At 48.7% G+C, this 19483-nt stretch overlaps 9 protein-coding genes across 9 annotated transcripts; 4 read left to right on the top strand and 5 right to left on the bottom strand.

Annotated features, from left to right (window-relative positions):
- Positions 1 to 219: 219 nt before the first annotated feature.
- On the bottom strand, positions 220 to 1953 carry RhiXN_02015 (uncharacterized protein; the record flags this gene model as incomplete). The annotated part of the gene is made up of 11 exons (XM_043321834.1): positions 220 to 308; positions 363 to 429; positions 476 to 582; positions 648 to 739; positions 793 to 952; positions 1015 to 1049; positions 1107 to 1250; positions 1301 to 1666; positions 1729 to 1771; positions 1828 to 1895; positions 1946 to 1953. 11 exons carry the CDS (start codon positions 1951 to 1953, stop codon positions 220 to 222), a joined length of 1179 nt encoding a protein of 392 aa, XP_043187657.1.
- A 546-nt stretch (positions 1954 to 2499) lies between these two features.
- On the bottom strand, positions 2500 to 2960 carry RhiXN_02014 (uncharacterized protein; the record flags this gene model as incomplete). Its single annotated transcript, XM_043321833.1, has 3 exons — positions 2500 to 2662; positions 2711 to 2848; positions 2905 to 2960. 3 exons carry the CDS (start codon positions 2958 to 2960, stop codon positions 2500 to 2502), a joined length of 357 nt encoding a protein of 118 aa, XP_043187656.1.
- A 177-nt stretch (positions 2961 to 3137) lies between these two features.
- On the top strand, positions 3138 to 4024 carry RhiXN_02013 (U4 small nuclear ribonucleo 27 kDa; the record flags this gene model as incomplete). The annotated part of the gene is made up of 6 exons (XM_043321832.1): positions 3138 to 3162; positions 3221 to 3363; positions 3404 to 3602; positions 3655 to 3806; positions 3854 to 3948; positions 4003 to 4024. The coding sequence occupies 6 exons, from the start codon at positions 3138 to 3140 to the stop codon at positions 4022 to 4024; spliced, it is 636 nt and encodes a 211-aa protein (XP_043187655.1).
- A 274-nt stretch (positions 4025 to 4298) lies between these two features.
- Positions 4299 to 6533, top strand: RhiXN_02012 (uncharacterized protein; the record flags this gene model as incomplete). The annotated part of the gene is made up of 9 exons (XM_043321831.1): positions 4299 to 4971; positions 5025 to 5161; positions 5216 to 5262; positions 5317 to 5421; positions 5479 to 5485; positions 5539 to 5603; positions 5658 to 6296; positions 6351 to 6441; positions 6492 to 6533. The coding sequence occupies 9 exons, from the start codon at positions 4299 to 4301 to the stop codon at positions 6531 to 6533; spliced, it is 1806 nt and encodes a 601-aa protein (XP_043187654.1).
- A 137-nt stretch (positions 6534 to 6670) lies between these two features.
- On the bottom strand, positions 6671 to 7275 carry RhiXN_02011 (uncharacterized protein; the record flags this gene model as incomplete). Its single annotated transcript, XM_043321830.1, has 2 exons — positions 6671 to 7140; positions 7203 to 7275. 2 exons carry the CDS (start codon positions 7273 to 7275, stop codon positions 6671 to 6673), a joined length of 543 nt encoding a protein of 180 aa, XP_043187653.1.
- A 199-nt stretch (positions 7276 to 7474) lies between these two features.
- On the top strand, positions 7475 to 7969 carry RhiXN_02010 (translation initiation factor SUI1; the record flags this gene model as incomplete). Its single annotated transcript, XM_043321829.1, has 4 exons — positions 7475 to 7502; positions 7552 to 7680; positions 7733 to 7887; positions 7943 to 7969. 4 exons carry the CDS (start codon positions 7475 to 7477, stop codon positions 7967 to 7969), a joined length of 339 nt encoding a protein of 112 aa, XP_043187652.1.
- Positions 7970 to 8161: 192 nt separating this feature from the next.
- RhiXN_02009 (aldo/keto reductase family protein) lies at positions 8162 to 11482 on the bottom strand (the record flags this gene model as incomplete). The annotated part of the gene is made up of 15 exons (XM_043321828.1): positions 8162 to 8266; positions 8340 to 8394; positions 8446 to 8571; positions 8633 to 8706; positions 9196 to 9345; positions 9406 to 9534; positions 9589 to 9692; positions 9747 to 9767; positions 10065 to 10081; positions 10213 to 10346; positions 10404 to 10757; positions 10809 to 10864; positions 10931 to 11037; positions 11109 to 11170; positions 11375 to 11482. The coding sequence occupies 15 exons, from the start codon at positions 11480 to 11482 to the stop codon at positions 8162 to 8164; spliced, it is 1602 nt and encodes a 533-aa protein (XP_043187651.1).
- Positions 11483 to 13369: 1887 nt separating this feature from the next.
- On the top strand, positions 13370 to 14177 carry RhiXN_02008 (uncharacterized protein; the record flags this gene model as incomplete). Its single annotated transcript, XM_043321827.1, has 5 exons — positions 13370 to 13414; positions 13464 to 13566; positions 13627 to 13727; positions 13781 to 14068; positions 14124 to 14177. 5 exons carry the CDS (start codon positions 13370 to 13372, stop codon positions 14175 to 14177), a joined length of 591 nt encoding a protein of 196 aa, XP_043187650.1.
- Positions 14178 to 14500: 323 nt separating this feature from the next.
- RhiXN_02007 (RNA recognition motif protein) lies at positions 14501 to 18888 on the bottom strand (the record flags this gene model as incomplete). The annotated part of the gene is made up of 8 exons (XM_043321826.1): positions 14501 to 15523; positions 15576 to 15720; positions 15774 to 16000; positions 16051 to 16256; positions 16312 to 16758; positions 16811 to 17219; positions 17271 to 18744; positions 18779 to 18888. The coding sequence occupies 8 exons, from the start codon at positions 18886 to 18888 to the stop codon at positions 14501 to 14503; spliced, it is 4041 nt and encodes a 1346-aa protein (XP_043187649.1).
- Positions 18889 to 19483: the final 595 nt, after the last annotated feature.

Below are 19483 nucleotides of genomic sequence, written 5' to 3'. Positions count from 1 at the left end.
CTCCTCAGTGGTATAGTCTGTGATCGTCGAGCTAAAGTCGTGATCAGCATTTGGCAGTGCGGCGGCCAACAACCAAACACGAAGCTTATGAGATTCTCGAATTCTCGGACAAACAACAGCATCTAATCTCCTCGGCGTTGGTTTTCATTCAAATCTTGCTTTCTAATTCTATTTTACATAGTTGCGGTTTTCTTTATACAGCATTTAAAAATTCTGAATTTAAGCCTCCGTGGGCTTGTGGTAGTTTGCGCGGCTACGCTCACTGGCGAGGCGGATAGCCCAAGTAAACTCGTAGGTCTTGCAAGCATCTGGTATAGTCACATCAGCCACCGCACTTGAGCTGTGCAAAATGGAAAACCTACCCTCATAAGTGCTTAGAATCTCAGCTGTGCCCTCTCCATGCTCGATCACGTCAATCAAATTGGAAACCTAATAATGATGTCTAGGATAACTGTAAATCTAAGCATACACCCACTTGCCTCTGAAAAGAATGGGTCATCATCACCGAATCGATAAGTCTCCTCGTAATCGTCACCAGGGCGGCGGATGTAAAGGGTTGGGATATGATAAGGATCGACGAGCCTGGATATAGACCGTAAGCATATACCCACGTCATTATCCGAGTCAAACCTGCCTCATCTGGTAACCATCGAGGTAGACTTCAAGTTCGCAGCTGTAGTTCGTTCCGTGCAGAGCAACAGCATGAGTCAAGGTACCGACAGCGCCGTTTTCATATTTCCTATTCTATATGTCAGCCTACAGCCAAGCCGCCGATACATTAGAGAGACAAACCAGGTTGCGGTTGTGACACGAGGGATACGGTTCTCTGGGGCGATCTTGTTCTCATCGATAGGGATCTTGCTCAATTGTCCAGGTTCCTCGTCCCACTCAACCGAGTGCGCCATCACAGAGCTGATGTCTACATCGCCGCCAAAGTAACGCGAAAGGTCGCCTGTATTTGGCTGGTTTAGATCTTTTGGATAGAAGACAAGATACGAATCAAAGTTGTCTCACAGAAGTGCGTTCCTTGCTCGACGATTGGGCCTTGGCTGGGGGGAACAAACGCGTCAACCTAATCTCCGTCCCGAATCCCGAGACTAACTCACTCGCGAGACTTGTCCCACCAATCGGGCTTGGCGATCGGCTCGTATGCGCATACATAGCGTGCGGAGGTGGCCATGACGACAAGCTCCTTATCCTCAATAATCTGTTTCATCATCTGAACGGCCTTGAGGTAACGAAGCATGTATCTAGGAATGACAGTTAGTCTCAGCTTTAGAGTACCAAAACAATAACTCACCCGACCGAGCATACGTTCCCTGCCTCGGTAATCCTCCTGGAGATATCAAGCGCGGTGGTATGTGGGCCAGTCGACACGGGTTTCTCGATAAAGAACGCAACACCAGGGAAGTATTCGAGCAACTTAATTTCGAGATTACGGCCTGGCAGGTCAGAGCCACGCCAGTGTGGCGGACTACCGACAATAATAGCCCGTGGCTTTTCTTCAGGAGTCATAGACTTGGCAAAGTCGTCAATTGTCTTGTACATCTTGGTGTTTTGGTAGGCCGACACTACGAAAGAGTCTCGTTTCTTCTGGAGGACAGCCGATGCACGATCAAGCGCGGGGTCGATCAATGCAACTACCTTGAGACGAGGACCGAGTTTGCTGGGAGGTAACAGATATAGCGTTAGGTTCAGGAACATTTAGTTCAATAGGTATATGCGTACTGTTCAAAACGGAAAGAGTGATTCCAAGGACCTTCAGGCGATCCTGATTATTGTGCGGATCAGTGCATACATTCGTCCCAACGGTGGAGAATGACATACCGAACATGATGTTACCAGCACCAATAAAAACAACGTTGAAGTCTTCACCAGCAGCAGGAGCCTTAGCCCTATGTGTTTGTTAGTGGCCGATTCTCCAACAAGCCTGGGAACACCCAACTTGTCCATTGGGATCAAGCGCAACGGGTCAATGGACGCGCGGCGCGAGCCACGACGCGAAGCTTGACGCGAGTTGAACCTGTCGAGTAATGTCGAGGATTAGTTGAACATTTAGTACGAAATGAAAATCTGGTAATCGCACTTGGACATGATTGAACAAGAGGGTGTGTTAGATAGTAAGAGGAGGGTGGTAGTGAGATGCCGAGCTCGAGTGGCCCCGTTTAATACTGTGCGGAGCGAGATCGAGTTGGTGGAGAAGGGTGCCGATAGAAGATAGATAAACCAGACGAGGGTTGGTGCGAGAGGCGTGGTCACTGTTATGACGTCTGAATTTCCATTAATCCTCGGAACGTCATGATCAAAGGCCGCCCCCACAACTTAATTCAGAAATCATCCATGCATAATGCACCCTCGAACTCTTGATCTCAACGTTTTCACATTTTCCAATGGGGTCGTGGCAATCGATACAATTCTATTCGCAATCTAATAGACTTTAGACAAAAAAGCGCACTATAATATATTTAACTGGGGTAACGATGGTGTCCGATCGTGAGTTTAACTCGTCGCAGCCGCTGGTTGAAGCGATTTGCGTTTCCTATCTTTCTCTTCTACATCTTTCAGTCGTTTTTCAATCTCACGCAAACGCTGTTCAAGCTCTGAGTTTTCCTGTGAGAGCTGCTTGACTTTGTCCACCTGCTGGGCTATGGCAGGCTCAGATCTGAGCCATTTCAGCACTGGCTATAGCGCGTTCATGCACGTAACTTACGTGCTAGCATTGCCTAAAATGGTCGAAATTGATATATCCAAGGATGGGGAGTCAAAGTTCTGTGACGGGAGACGTGGAATGCCTGTAGAGGGGCTGGAAGGCGGAACAGCGGTTGCTGGCATGGAACGGTCCATTTGGCTGAGCCATTACTGTTTCAGTAACACGGAGGACAAGGTTAGACGGATCGTTCGTACGTAGTTTCACCAGTTCGGGGCGACAAGTTGTCAGTCTGGATGGTGGGCGGGTTCATGTTGAAATCAAAGGGACAAGATATCAAGTTCGTATGGGGTGGTGATGGTTGCAAACCAGAAGTTGCGCAGGCCGGCATTGATATTTACGCTGTTACCTGAGGTGTTACATAACCATCCCGTGCTGTTCAAGGTTAAGCGCCCAGAACAGGTTTGAACTGTTACTTTGTCTGTTCTAGATGTCTGACCGCCGCGGAGGACAGCGTGAGCGAGGAGGCCCGAGAGATGAGAGAGATAGGGACAGAGACCGTGGTCGGGATAGGGACTACGACCGCCGGGACACGCGGGATTGGCGAACCAGAGATCGCGATGGTCGAGACGACTATGGCCGCAGCGAACGCAGGAGAAGCCGTTCTCGGAGTCCCAGACGAGGTGGCCGCAGCGAGAGAGATAGAGATGGAAGAGGTTGGTTAATATGCTTACTTGATTTGTTGTTGCTGACGAGTTTGTGACGTTATTGATTACAGACAGACGGACGATCCCGAAGGACGATGACCGGCGGGAACACAGGCGAGACGACCGAGCCAGACACGATGATGATCGTGGCCCAGCTCGAAGGGATGACGGCCGCGGTTCTCGTGACGACAGGGACAAGGACAGGGATTCACGCCAGCGAAAACCTGGTGTGGAAGATTCATCAGCGAGTAAGCACTCCACCCACCAGCTATTTTACTCTCTCACTTAACTTTATTGCAGAGCCCCCCAACGGTCCACCTCCACCAGAGCCTGATGCTCCACCGCCACGAGACTCAAATGTAGGGGGCGAAATCGAGGAAGGTGAAGACATGGAAGAAGACGAGGAGGACATGATGGCTGCCATGGGCTTTGGTGGATTTGACAGCACCAAAGTGAGCTCAATTGGCCCAACAGGGGTGCCCAACTAACGAGCCTTCAGGGAAAATCCGTTAATGGGAACCAGCAAGGTGCCGCTAACGTTAAGAAGCAGAGGACGTGGCGTCAATACATGAACCGGAAGGGAGGCTTCAACAGGTATATACATTTCCTTTTAAACCATGCTGTATGTCTAACCCCAGTCCACTATAGACCTTTGGACAAAGTCAAGTGATCCGAACAAGTGTTTGATTATGCGGTTGTTTGCAAAAGTACATGTAATTTTAGGCTTTTCTGGCTTTTGAGCAATATCTTATTTGCTATCTTCACCGTCGCACTCTACGCGCACATGAGCTGCATAGTAAACACGACCTTTGTCCCCAAGCGGAATTAATCGTCATGACACGTGACTCCCGCTCAATGGTCGCAACACCCGCCTTAGGGGATTAAAAACCAACAGTTACCACCGCGGTACTTGAGCTGGCCTCGACTACTTCAACCCACTAACAATGTCTAGACCGACCTATTCTCTCGTACCAGAGACAGACACGACTAGTTCGTCCTACCGACCACTATCTCGCCGAGGAAGCGAAACCAATCTCGTTCCTCGCACCCCACATTCTCGTTCGGGAAATCAAACGTTTACTCATGCTCAAAATGCGTCCATAGATTTTGCGCCCGATGCCTCCCGGGATGACCTGAACGAAACCTATGAAATGACCCAACAAAGTCAAACCGAGCCCCTCCTTGCGTCTTCCACTTCCGCGACTTTTGGTGACGATATTCACAAACTCATCGATGCAGAATCTCGAGGTCGTCGCCGCCCTGCTAGCCGACGGGCCTTCGATCGAGCTATTGCTCATCTGCCGATAGCCTTTGGGGTCGTATTCTCGCTCTTCTTGTGTCTGCTTATATTCGTATCAATGTACTGGCCGAATAAGTTGCAGGAATTTATTGGGACTTCGCAACCTGACGTATCGGATGACACAGCCGTGGTGGGGAATAGTAGTTCTGTACTCGATACCACTACTGGGGCCACCCATAACCATACGCATTCTGCCTCGGTTTCGATAGATTACTCTGCATATAGTGCATTCCCTTTAACACCCGAGCAGTACCGACAGGAATGCTGGAAACAACAGGAGAGTCATTTCCATGGAGGCTACTGGGATAAACCCCCAGGTCAGTGTTATCAATAACCTCGCTGTACTCGCACGTCTGACATCCTGTGTCAGAGGGAGTGGCCGATGTCAAGCACTCTGAAAACAACCGGAAAGTTTGTTCGAGTACGATTACCTTTATGTTTGACGGCAACAGAGGTCTAATGGCGGACCTTGCGTTGATCGCTCAGTTAGCTGGTCTAGCGAGGGAGGTATGTGCTCTTTTACAGTATCACCGTCAGAAGCGCGCCTAACCTACCAAGTAGCAAGGGAGAACGTTCTTGATTGACGATAGGCTATGGACTCGCGGAAAGTGGGTTGTTTGAGATGGGGTGATGCTGCACGGAGACTGAGTCAACCCAATTAGCTGGACAACGCACTTTAGGAGCATCCGAGAAACCCAGCCGGGGCCAGAACCTGGATGCCTCCCGCCTCCACCTGAAGAATTGGTTGCTTGTCCGCGATTAGCCAAGTAAGTCCAAATGATTCTCGCAAGTCCCTTGCTGAGTCCAAGCACTTTTGAACCTAGACATTGGGTATGTATCATGTCTACACATTTTTCAAGCGTTTCTAATCGACATATATGTAGGTTGTAACACCTCTAACAGCTAAATTCCACTTTGGTCATTCCTTTTCCGAGAGTTTCGAGGATCCGTGAGTGGCTATCGATGATCCCCCAAAACCACCAACCTCACATTCGACATCCAGGTATGCGCAATCTACAGAAAGGCTCAAACCCATCTTCACAAGGGCATTTGACTCGTTTGAATCGTTCATAATCCTCAATGACCAAAACATCCGACTTCTCCGCCAGGCCCGCTCCGAGCTCCGTCGTCGCATTCAGCTCAACACGGATAGCGAAGCTGTCGCTACATACATGGGCGCTCATATCAGGCGCGGAGACCGAAAAGCCATGAGCTGGGAGTTTATCAAGTCCGGCTCGGATGGATATGTCCCGATCCAAAACTATGTAGACGCGGTTCAAAAAACTTGGAGTCTGGTGGGCTTACCAGGACGCCCTCACGTCTACGTCGCCTCGGACGATCCAGTCTCTTTGGACGAATTTACCAAGATCTTCCCTGGTTATGTGTATTCGCTCCGACAGTGGGGGATCGACGGTGGTCGTACCAGAGAAGGTTCTGTGACAGATGCAGCAGAGGAACTTGCGGAGCTGGCCAGTCCTTCTGCATATGTCCAATCTGAATGGATGAACCGCACCGAAGAACAGAGAATCCGGCTCACTCGAGGGATGATAGTTGAAATGGCGCTGTTATCTGAATTGTGGGACGATGATACTAACGATGAGGATAATGACTTGGAACTGATCGCAACGGCTTGCACCCTAACGTAAGTACGAAGCTATCTTAAACTTGAGCGCATTGACGATCATGACGGATGTAGATCTAACGTGTGCAAGATGGCCGCTGTTGGATTAGGGTGGGCCAGATCGCTGGGGTCGAAGCTCAAGTCATGGGTTGAGCTTGATAATCGAGTGAGTCGATTCAGCTTCACCAAGTAAACGATCGACTCATCTAAGGATAGAACAACATCGAACCTGAATGGGAGGCCTTTGAATTAATCTGAGTTATTGGCTGGGGTATCTCTGGAGTTGTAATATATCACAATGGGAGTATAGACTATTGGGTTGAGCGTTTGATCCTCTCTAGCAATACACCATTCTTTTGGCCATGTTAGGTTGGCCTCTTCCGCCTTTTTGAGCATTAATGTCTGTGCGACTTGGATAGGGATTCGTCTAGTTCGAGAGTTATTCTTTCCATGCGGTCGGCCGCGAAGAGGATGGCTTTTGAATGTGTGAAGGCTGGCTGGCGAATATGCATCTCTTGCGAGTTCTCGTAATGAAGGACTTTCCTGCTCCGACTTGACTTCATTAGCAGGATTTCTTGTGTTGCGCCCGGAATTTGTTGTTCTAGAACGTGCGCCACGAGCACGAGAGAGTCCACAACCGGGGACTGCGCAGCGGTATCAGCTACTTCAGCCGAAGAATCGTTGACCGGCGAGTCCGAATGCGAGTCTGACTCGTCAGCCTTGGCTATATCGTCACCGGTGCTGCCGCCAGCCTCATCGCCATCATCCTCTGCTGTAACCTTGGTCATTCCCATACGGCGTTTCTCCGCGCGGTACCTGGCCTTGAGTTTCTGGTGCGCAATCCATTCTTTCTTAAGTTTTCTGGCTGTGCATCGTAGACCACTCAATGACCCTTGTAGTGAGCAGCGAATTTATGTATGCACCTACCTCGATTGGGATCCAAATGTCCGGAGTGAAATTTTGGAGCTGTGCGGGATCTCTTTGGGGCCGGCGGTGTCATATCGAAGGGGACCCCCAATTACAAGCGCTGCGGGTGAGATCAAGTTTGGAGGTGAATGACTAGAGTTCGCCCTGACACAGCCACGATTGCGTTGGTATTTAGATACGCTCTCAGATGTTTGCACTGGTTCCTCAGCTTGCGACCACCCCAACCTTTTCCTCGTTTTTCGTCGCCTTATCACTTTTCGCACTTGCGTTTTATGAGCGTTCAGAACCTCACGAAATACGGTGTGTACTGATAATAATCGAATTTTGCATGTGGCTTATGCCATCTCAGACCCCTTCGCGGACGAGGGTGATGCTTTAGGCGAATCCAACGTTGGCTCTCAACAGAATTACATCCACATCCGTATTCAACAGCGTAACGGTCGCAAGACCCTCACTACACTCCAAGGTCTTCCCAAAGGTAAGTTGCACCCGGTGCCGGTGATCAAGCCAAGATCTCACTGTTACGACAGAGTACGATTCCAAGAAGCTTCTCAAGGCTTTCAAGAAGGAGTTTGCGTGTAATGGTACTTTAGTTGACGACGAGGAACTTGGCAAAGTTATTCAGCTTCAAGGTGACCAACGTCTCAAGATCTCTACTTTCCTAACCGACGAGGGTATTCCAAAGGTATGTAATGGTTCATCTATGCCACCATGACAATGTTCTAATCAAACAATCTCAGTCAACCATCAAGTTGCACGGTTTCTGATACTGTGTTATGATATGGATCCAGAACTTGGCTATATTCCACGCTTCCCTTATATCTCTTGCTTTGAGCCTAATAGCTTTGACAACTTGATATGTACCGTTGCTGAATATCATTTATTTTGGCCTGATAATTCGAACATGATGAGGAAAGGGTGTAAGATTGACAAGTTTGGCCAACCAGAATGCCACGCTGCTAGTGCCAGTACTTGCGGACCGACGCCCGTAGGACCTCCCACGCCTCATCTAGTGCCTCAACCACAGGCGCTGGCAAAGGCCCTTTTTCCAGGTCCCCCAAGTTCTACCATCATGAGAAGTTTGAGGGATGCGTGAGATCCAATAGACTGGAGAAATAAGTTGTGACTGCTGCTTACGGATTCTACATGGTCCTTGCTGCTCGCACCGATAATGATCGCATCGCCATATCCACTTGAAAGCGGGCATTTAGTACAAGGGGCCACCTGAACTTCCGATACTCACGCTTTCAGCAGTGAATGGTGATTGATCCACCTCAGAGCGCATTCTGCAATAGTGAGCTGATGTTCCTTAGTGGCCTTTTCGATAATGCTCAGCGCTCGAAAATGGGTCTCGCTCCAGTAACGAGCCCTGTTTCGAATGTGCCATGTTCTTCCAAATCCGATATGCTGATATGGACAAATGCACTGACCTGTAGTTCTTGGATTGTCCATCAGGTCTGTTGGGGTCGAAACGGGACCCTGCTTCAGGCTGGACGTTCATATCCTTGTAGCGGCCGGTGAGCCACCCACCACACAGTGGATTGTACTAATATATGTAAACAGCTGATTATTTTCACGCATATAGCCTTGTAGCTTGTCACTTACCAGGTAAAACGCGATTCCAACTACCCGATGAGGTGATAAAATGTATAAATAGTAGCACGACAGGCTTGTACCGGGTACATCCGAGATGATTGGGGTACTCACATTTGCGCAAGCAGGGCAAAAGCTCTGGTTCGACGGCACGATGAACGGCATTGTAGATACCTTGGTAAACGGTGGGCTGAATCCAACCATTTGCTTGACAAAGGGTTACGATTTCAGCAACTTCCCATCTACGCAACGTGGGTTATGATCAGCAATCTCCTTCTCGATCAACTTGGCACAAAGTACTGAATTGTACGCACGCCATGTAGTTTGATATGCCGAGCTAACGAACAAAGCTAGACTGATAAATGCAATTATGACGCGACATGATTGTACCAACACGAACCTTGGCAAACTTGCCTTCTTTGTGCAACTCATCCACCGCTTTGAAAGTTACCTCAAAGGGAGTAGAGCGATCCGGTGCATGCAGATAGAAGAGTTCGATACTGTCCGTCTTGAGTGCATCTAGCGACTTGCCCAAGTATTCTCGTATCCCCTATATGCAAGGCCGCTAGGGTAAGATCAAACGATAACAATGCGCGACTGCAACGTGTACCTCGGGGGTGTGCTTGATTGGTCCAGAAGGGTAAAGTTTAGTTTCCACTACCAAACCTCGTTTTTTCCAGTCCGCTTCGCCCAGGAGCTCCTCAGAGGTCCCGTTTGTGTATACTCGGGCAGTATCGATCTACATGAAGTTCATGAACTGACATTGTCGCTTGATCTAACCATCACCACCAACCTCATGATACCCGTAAGACTTGAGTATATCCAAGATCTCTCCCACTGCTTCTACAGACACTATGCGTGCCCCCTCTGTGCCGGCTTCCCGAATGTCATCGCCCCCTGCCATTTTTTGAGAAGTAGTTCTCATGACGACAGCCCGATGATTGAACCTACCATTATCACATTGAGCTGGGACTTGGGCAACATAATAAAAACACAGTTAGGGTGACTGTGCTGAACGTATATCGAACGGTGGAGCTATGATGTCTCATGGTCTATATATATGCTGAGTGTAACGCAGCACATGGTACACCGACCCAGCGGAGCTATCCCGGAAATACATGGATGATCTACGACTTGTATCACTAGCCAACGCACACAAATGGCACATTTAGAACTTCATTGGGTTAAAATGATATGCTACATAAACAGCTCCGACCGCTTCCTCTGTGCGAGTGCAACAAATACAGCGGCATTCGTTACTCAGCAAACCGTCAAGAACCAGATAGCTAAAGAAAAACAAAACGGGAATACTGAATGAAACATAATAAATCACAAGGCCAAATGGAAATAACAATTATTATCTACTATCTATTTCTTTGCAGGCTGGAGGTCGGTGGTAATTAGTCTACGAACGCACTAAGCAATAACAAAACATACACGCTTAGTTCCTCGTGAAGATGTGGTGGTACCCCTAGTAGAGCGTCCCGATCGACTGCTAGTCGTTCCGCTGGCTTTAGCCTTGGCCGCAGTAGTGGTGGACGAAGTAGTCTTCTGAGTATGCAGAATAGATGTTAGCTATACATATGAACCTTCCATATAACTGGTTACCTTGGGTTTGGCTGCGGGTTTGGGAGTGGGTGTTTTCTTCGTCACAGCTGCTTTCTTAGTGGTGCTCGCCTTCTTGGCAGCAGCTGGTTTGGCTGGAGCGGCTTTGGTGGTTGCTGCTTTTGCAGAAGCCTTTGCGGGAGCTTTCACAGGAGCCTTTGTGCGAGCTGACTTGGCGGTGCCGGAAGATTTGGCTCTTGCAGAGCTCGACTTCGTAGTAGTAGGTTTAGCCTTAGGCTTTGTAGTAGATGTGGCTTTTTTAGATGTTTGTGCCTTGGCTGGTACTGGTTTCTTGCTGGAGGTAGATGTGCTGGCCTTCTTGGTCGCAACAGCAGTCTTTTTTGCCGGTGGATGATTCTAATTAGAATAGTTAAGAGCCAGTTGTTTGGTGAGGCTTGAGCGACAAACCTCCTTGCCCTCGACCGTGGACTTCTTGGGCGCAAGCCTCACTTTACCCGAGGGTCCTAATGAATAGATCACTCATCAATGAGGGTGTTCATATTTCGTAATATCTAGAGTTAGTCGCTTACCCTTGGGGAGAGTGAAGACATTTGTCTCGGCGCCACGGGCAATGGCCCGGTTGATATTGGTGATGTGAGACGGCGTAATGTCAATCTTATACTTATCCTCAAGGAATCTAAATAGCACGTTATAAAATAATGTCGTTGAACACGGGTTTAGATTTGGGATATATTTGTATATGCTTACTTCTTGATCATTGGGCGAGATACACCTGCACGGGAATCATCCCGATGGGCAACGATACATTCCTGTAAACGATAATCATATTTGGTGAGCACCCATGTACTATGATATGTGAGGCCTGGGTAACAGATACGATGAGGTGCGGAGGGATAGCGCGGAATATGCGACTCTGGTAACGTTGATGCCATAGTAGAGCCCGTGGACCACGAGTAATTCATTTAGGAAGTAGATAGCGTGGGTGAGAAACAATTGATTAGATCGGTTCTTACCACAATCATATCAACGAAAGGAGGGTGGACCTGTGCTGGCCGGGCTTTGGCGGATGCCTTGGTAGCAGTGGCCTTAGGAGTGGCTTTGGAGGTGCTAGTTCGAGGCATGATTGAATCGATTGGGCTCAGAATATGCGCAGGCTAATACTAAATAGCTGTGTAGGATAGCCAGATGAATGTTTGACAGATCAGCCGCACGCAGGAATAAGGGATAACAGTCAAAATTCACGAGGGGGTGGTGGGGACTTTTATGAGCTGAGGCTAGATCCCCGAGCCTTTTGTGAGGCATGGAGAATCACCAAACAAACAAACAGTGTCTCGTGACTTCTCAGCTCTGAGTCGTGTCTTCAATACCCTTGCATTTTCCCCGATGCATGCGCGATTCTACCCTATTTTCTTGACGTGTAAATCTATTTTGGATCTCTAGCTACCTTATGGTACTAATTATACGCTTTTATCGTCATGTTTAAGGTATGCTTTCGACGTCTAAATTACCATGGCTGGTTGTGACGATGGCGAGCGCTGGTTGTAGTAGGTTCGATAAATCTATCGCATCTATTAGTAGAACTTCCACTACAAATGATATTTATACCTATTGGTATGCTATCAACATACTCCAGCAGTTCTGAGATGTTCTGTGAACAGTTTTTACTGTTTCAACTCACGTGATTTGAACCCGGCAAAAAAACCATGGCCTTCAAGACTTGACTTTTACGACCCCTTAAGGGCAATAACTGCGCGATTTTGTGCAGCCAGATAAAGTACTGTATAGCAAAGAAGACTCAGGTATAGTTTTTTCAATAAAAGACTCCACTTAAGTGTGAAGACTTGCACTTCATCTTTCTGCGCACAGTCCACCTTGATATCCAAATTTGGCCAGTGCCTCTCGTCTGCTAGACCTCCACTCTATAAGCTTCAGAAGCAATCAAAACTGGTACATTCGTTTAGCATTCCCTTTTATTAAAAGCTCTACATAAATATACCCACGATATATGCGAGATTTTACACGGGTAAAACGGCAGTGTTCTGTGTCTGATTAGGTCATGGGCACGGACCACCACTTTATGACTGACTCGTGGCCAAATACAAATCGCCTCTTAGAGTATTCTATGCAACAATAGACAACAGATTGAAGAAATAATGTGTTGTTATATACAACACAAAAATTAATCTGTAAGCGATATGTCCATGAGATTGTTGGGTCAGACATGAGGCGGTACTATCGTGTCCAACTAGTACTGTTAACTGAGAAGGCATGTTATTCCCCGCATATTCTAGCTAGAAACACTCAATGATAATTTTATTCGATGTTGAATTCTACTCTGTAAATTACCCTTTGACTACTTTAAATCATTAAGCGTATAAAATCCTACACTTGCTACGCCTCGGACCGCATTGTCATGATGACTGAGAATGGGTCACGCTCTGGCCAGCTAGTACCCAAGCATCTCCACAAAATAGCAATAGCTTCAATAGCAGTTTTAACCACAGGGTATCTTAAGCGAGGGAACGGGGTTGGCGTCACTATACATATAATGCTCTTTATATGTAGCCCACTAATACATGTCGCGAAGTCGAGCGGGTAGTCTACCAGGCTTCAAAGGGCTGCAGCCAACTGTCGTCTCAACGCGGAGTGATGTGCTCCACAAAAGAGAAGCTGATGTGCAATCGATTAAAGAAAGATAATATACTGCTGATGGCATGAAAACCCACCTATTCATATGGGTTGATACGCTTTCGCGTCAAGCTAAGTCAAAGAGTGGCACCTGGTGATCTAATCGAGGCGTGGGGAGTCATATCCTCCATGTATGCGTATAAACTTATCCCAATATCACCCGCAAACCATTAAGCTTCCTCTTTAATATGATTTGAATACCAATCGAAGTCGAAATAAGCCATATTAGCAATGCGTCCCACAAACAATATCGCAGCTCTCAGACTCACACAGGACGTGGGAGTTATCCACGTGATCTTCATCTACTGACGGTCTATATGATGTCAGTTCCGACTATTGTAATTGACGCGAAACTCGCACTTAGAGTGAAACTATGGGTGGTTCTGCTTCCAAGTCTGCGAGAAAGCTACCTAGCAGGCGCAACCATCATGGGCTGGCGCCAGGACCCCTCAGCCCCTCCCCGAGCAATTCAGGTCACCTAAACCAGAAGTAATGGCTAGTGAGACCAAGGATTCACGTAAGTGCTTGCATCTAGAACAACAGAACCAGACTCAAAGTTATCCTGAGGGATGGATAGGTATTGAATCTGATTCGAAGGACCCACACTTTATGTCAAAATTGAGCCAGCTTGGTCAAGTTCAAGTACCAAATCCGCAAGTAGGCCAACGACTCCGTCCAGTAAGTTTGACTATTATGTCTAAAGGAAGCACGTATCAAGAATATCTGGATAGCAATCAGACCGTTCACTCGACATGATTCGGGCACGCGAGGAATCCGAACAGATGGCCGCATCAAACACGATACCTTCCAATCGAATTTTGGCCCTTGTACTATCTGACATGCTTGACGCCCGAAAATCGGCCAGTTCTACCAAGGAAATAGGTGAAATAGCCAAGTCATATGGAGTGGATACCCAAACTCTGCAGAATGTTGCCAGATTTATTAATACGCCCAGCATTGATGCGAAAAATGTCACTCGGATCGTAGGCAAAGATGGTGAAGAAAAGACAACTATGGTGGTATGTTCGCACTTTATGTTGTTCAAGACAGGGATTTGATACCCATTGATTCCAGGCGACATGGTCTGAGCCGCTACTCGATAACGAGCACCAGAGGATTGGCCCTTGAAAGAGTTCTGAGAGACGCATATCAGAGGGATGTACTGTAAACTTGTGAATGAGGAAAAGATATTGTTCTATTGAGATAACACGCATATTGATGGTTTTGTTCTACCAGCCTATATGTACAACCATGGTCACATACAACACGAAAACTTTTCAGCACATTCACTGGCAAGCAGGCCGAGCCAATATGTCATTCCGAGAAGAGACAAGCAAAGCCGAGTCACAAGCGAAGGGAGCGAGATCACAGATCGTACGCGGTTTTACAATGATGGTGATAGAAAAGAGCGTTACATGACAGAATATAGGACAAACGCTGTATCGTTAGGCTCAAGTGTGGAAGGAGGTCGAGTTAGGTTGGACAAAGTTCTGCATGTACGCTTGGTACATCTGCGGGGGCATGGGGTTAGGCGGCATGGGATTGGGCGGCATCCCGTAGGGGGATTGAGCCATTCCCATCAGACCGCTACCCGCTTGAGCCAAGCTTGGGGTGCCTTGTTGAGTATTGTACATCTGCTGTCCCTGTTGGGGAACAAATTGGCCACCAGGAGGGCCGCGCCTGTTGTTGCCACGAGGGGCCATATCAGGAGAGCGAGCGAATGGGTTGAAGGGATCGTTCGTGGGAGAGAATGTAGCGGGCGAGGTACCTGATGGAGGACCAGCGCTCATTGGCCCCGGAACACCTGGGTTTGCATATCCGGGATTAATTTGAAGTCCACCTTGACCATTGGGGCCAATACCAGATTGAAGCTGGAGCGCTTGCATCATATTGGTTAAGCCGTCTCCAGGTTGTTGATATCCTGTAGGCACATTAGGCATACCATAGGGTGCTGTCGGACCACCACTGTTTTTCTTGGCAGGCTGAGGAACAGGTTGTGCGAAAGCAGGCTGGAAGTTGGGGAGCGGTAGTCCAACCTCTTCAATGAGACGGCGATATGCTTGGGTTACGGTGACCTTGAGATCGATCAAAACACGCTTGGTAGCTTCAAGGTACTGAGGACGTTCAGCAGCATCAATGAATGGGCTGATGAGAATCTTGTGAACAACTGCCACTCCATTGACTTGGTCTCCCAGAACATCGGTAAGAACATGATCGCCGGGGGAATTGAACAGAGAGCGAACAATTTGTTGCGACGCATCGGGCTCGATTCGCTGATTGACAATCCGTAAGACTGTGAGGGAGGCCAGCTTGTGGGTGCACAGGTGTGCAAGATGAGGCGTGAAGCGTGGAGCCAGTAGCTTGTATCTGGATTGGAAGCCAGATGAGTCCAATAGCCATGTTAGCAACAGAGCGCCGTTCGGGTTTGTCGCCAGAGGAATCGAGTTCAATACAATAGCGGTTGCAATTTTCCTCTGAGAGCACATAACATGAGTAATATGTAAAACTTGGAAACGAATAGCTCACTTGTTGGCTGAGAGTAATTTGAGGGCTTTCTAGGCACGCACGCATGCTACGCGCACCGAACCGACCCTGAGCGACTTCCCAGAGACGGTCGACCACAGCATCGAAAATAAAGTCGTTCGCAGGCGGGCCGAAGCGCAGGCAACACCTGGTTTATCAAAGCTGTTAAAATACTGATAGGCTGGCGAGTAGAACACTTACTGGACAACGTAGTTTCCGAATTGATCGAGCAGCAAGGGGGGCGCATATGGCCTGAGGTTTGTAATCACTAATGCCATCTCTTCTGGGGTAGTGGCGCATTCAATGATCTTTTGCGCCGCCCATGTACCATTCTTGTGAATTCCAATCATTGCAAGGTGAGGGGCAATGCGATCAAGCATAGCCAGGCGGGGGGCAGGTGAGCATTTCTCGAAGAGTTTTTGCACAACCTAAAGGTTATAATCAGTACGGGTTCGGATTTTGGACGGACTTCACGTACGGTATTACCCAGCCAGTCCGAAGCAAGATCGACTATCTCGCCGTCTAAAAAGTCTGCAGCCACGGCATCGATCTCCTCAACACTGCATGTACCAGAGTCAAGCCGCTTGCGCAATTCACGCAGCTTGGATGCGTCCCAGCGACGGTTATGTGGACGCTCTGCCACTAAAGGAATGGTAGAATAGTACATAGTTGGAGGGCGGAACTCTAAATTCCGCATAAGCAATTGATTGACCTAGATTAGGGACAGATGTGAACGTACCTCCCAATGCCTTGATATCGGCTTCAGCATCAGCAGCTCCACCACTAAGCTCGAGCATAACCATTTGTTGCTCAGTAATGGAGGCGGTCCAGCCAGCGCCGTTGTTAGAGTTACTGCCGAGAGCCTTGTGGGTACCAGATCCAATCATACTCAAGAGGAGATTCGAGCGATAGTTCTCAATTGAACCACCAAGAACTTGTTGATCAGCTGGAATTGTTGCAGCTCCTTTGACGGTACGCAGCGCATGAATGGTGGCACCAACAGTGAGGTCACCTACGCCTTGAACACCAGCTCCCATTCCCTCATCAACTCCATCGCCAGACCCAGAGTTCTTGACCGGGACTCGTGCGAAACCGATTCGAATGGCACCGACATCACTGCCTAGGACATCTCGCCCGTTGAGAGACTTCCGTGCACGTACGGCATCATCAAGACGTTCGAAGTTGACTGCAGATGAATAAATCAGCTATGACGCAAAAGGGTTACGAGAATTGCTTACCAAACCCGCAATTCTTGTGGGTCAAGACACGAGCGCTTTCAATTGGACCATAAGGACTAAAAACACTCAGGATTGTCGCAGGAGTGGTTGTCGAAGGGATGGAGCCAATCCAGAGCGCGCGGGTCGGCGAGGATTGCAACTGGGAGTCCATGGCATTTGCCTGATTTTGATTTGGGGTTAATTGCCCAGGTGGGGTAAATTGAGACTGGATATGAGCACCCAGGCCGACACCAGCATTCGACGATTGAATCCCCATAGGAGGAGTTGCTGGTGCACTATCGGCCTTCCCAAATCCAATGCGGACAGCTTGATTATTGTTCATCCCAATGTGACCAGACAAGCGGTTTAGGACATCATCCTTGGCTCTCATAGCATCCGCAATGTCGACAAAGTTGACGAAGCCACATTCCTATTTGCCAAATGTGAGTGCTAGATAAATCATAAAAACGAAAGCACATACCTTCTCAGGGAGCAAACGGAAGCTCTCGATAGCACCATAGGGAGCAAAGACGTGAGCCAAATCTTCGCCGGTCATGGTAGGGTCAAGATTACCGATCCAGAGTGAGCGGGATGGGGTTTGTATTTGGCTAGGTCCCTCCATCTTGGGCGAGACTGAACGAGATTCACCCCTGCCAATCATAGGCGCACTGAGATGAACTTGACGGCCACCGTTATTACCGGCTTGCCCAGCTGTAACGTCGCCGGTAGGGAAACGAACCGAAGCAGAGTTCTGGCGAGTCAATCTTCCGGCGTACATAGCGTTCTCGTCATCCATATTGAACGATGACTGGCGTAATATGGAGGTAGGAGCAGCGTTATAGACGGCATTCGTATTTAGAATCCCTTGGTTGGCATCGCTCATATTAGAATAGGAAGTTTTACGATGGAGCGATGCGGACGGCTGCTCTATCGCAGCATTGGCAGCGGCAGTGCGGCGTTGTGCGGCAGCTCGGTTCGGATCGTCCAGAATACCGACGGAGATTGCACGCGGACGGGCGAGAAGACTAGTATTGGGGCTCAAGTGCTGATTCTGGCGGAAGGGTTTGGCGCCGTAACCACCATTTCCTCCATACAGCCCTCCGCTTTCGAACGAGTCCATCCGCTGACGACCATAGTTACTACCCGAGTAATCAATTTCCTCTTCATCATCGGAATGCTCGATTGTTGGAGCGGTGATCATAGAAGTAGTGCCACTGCGGGCGCGGGCAAAGTTCGAGATAGTTTGAGACCGGTTGCGACTTGGATTTTGGGCTTGATGGCCAACGATAGCAGCCTGGGCCTGGTTTCGTAGCTCAGATACGGTAGCGGGCATGGGCATTGGGCGACCATGGCCACCCATAGCAGATGGACCATCGTCCAATCCGAGATAGTCAAGTGTATGGACATCATATTCATCGCCACCTGTGATCGAATCTCCCGAGGTGATGGAGCGCATTTCGTCGAGGGCAGGGAAACCAGCACCATGATTGGGCAACCAAGAAGATGAGAAAATGGAAGGGCCAAAGGCGTTAGAAAGACCAGCGCTTGGGAGAGTCAGCGAGCCGGAGCGCAAGCGGCTATTGCGCTCTCCGCCAATAGTGGTCGAGGGAGCCGGAGCCATGGACGTCGCGTGACGAAGAGAAGGACGCGTCGCGCTAGAAGTATTGAGATTAATACCTGTATTATTGCTAATTTCATTGGTTTCATAGTCGGACACAGGGGCCGCAGGGAGCGTGGATGCATAACGTTGAGCAGCCAGCTGGACGTTAGAAGGCAAGGTTCCGGCCCTTGCGCGTCTAAAGCCCTGGGGGAACGAGGGAGGTGCAAGAGAAGCAAGATCACCGCCAGCATCGCCACCTGAGATATTTTCGATCGACGTGTCTTTGGCATTGCGGAGCGCAGGAGGGCGGTAGCGAGCGGCGGCCATAGTTTCTTGGGCCTGGAGCTCTCGAGCACTGAATGCAAACGTCAGCAAAGGCCCAAAAACACGTGAAAAGCGCGACTTGCCGTTTTGCATAGGCCGCAGATGGAGCCGGGGGAGGGGGAGTCTTGCCAGATGGTCTGGCAAATCCCCCTTCTGGGGTCGACGAGAGGGACATTATACTTTTGTTTCAGTTCAAGGAATTAGAATAGCAAAAATATTCTCGTGTCGTTCCAAGTGAATTAGGTATTATTGAAGATGAAGATGGTGGTGCGAGCCGAGTCCACTAGTATCGGATCCGAGCCAGCGAGTATAGGCGGCGGCAATCGCTATCGATTAGAGATTATAAGAGGATCTGTGTTCGCTGTGCAATGGCAGTCGGGCCGTATTGGTTGCCAGGGAGAAGGACAAGGACCAACGTGTAAGTAAGAAGCAGAGATTTTAAAAAGCAACAGAGCCTGTTGCAGTGGATGCAAATGATTTCTACAAATAGTTGAACTCGAGCGATTAGGCAAAAAGACAACTAGAACTAAGCAATTAATACTAAGTATGTGTGTCGTCCCTCTCTCGCAACGCCGGTGGTGGGAGATGGCAGACAGATGGTCCAAGGGGCGAGACTTCGCAAGGTCATTACTCAATTCTCACGCAAACATGACCACACCCACAAGCCAGAATCAAATCCGCATGGTTTTACGGCGAAACGTTCGTTATTACATCCAGACATACCTTTTTACCTGTTTACTCACGTCATGAGCAATCTGCCCGGAAAAAGG

This window comes from Rhizoctonia solani, chromosome 16, assembly GCF_016906535.1.
Source record: "Rhizoctonia solani chromosome 16, complete sequence".
Classification (NCBI taxonomy): Eukaryota; Fungi; Basidiomycota; class Agaricomycetes; order Cantharellales; family Ceratobasidiaceae; genus Rhizoctonia; species Rhizoctonia solani.
The sequence above is the reverse complement of the archived record's forward strand: the minus strand, read 5'-3'. Positions and strand labels throughout refer to the sequence as shown.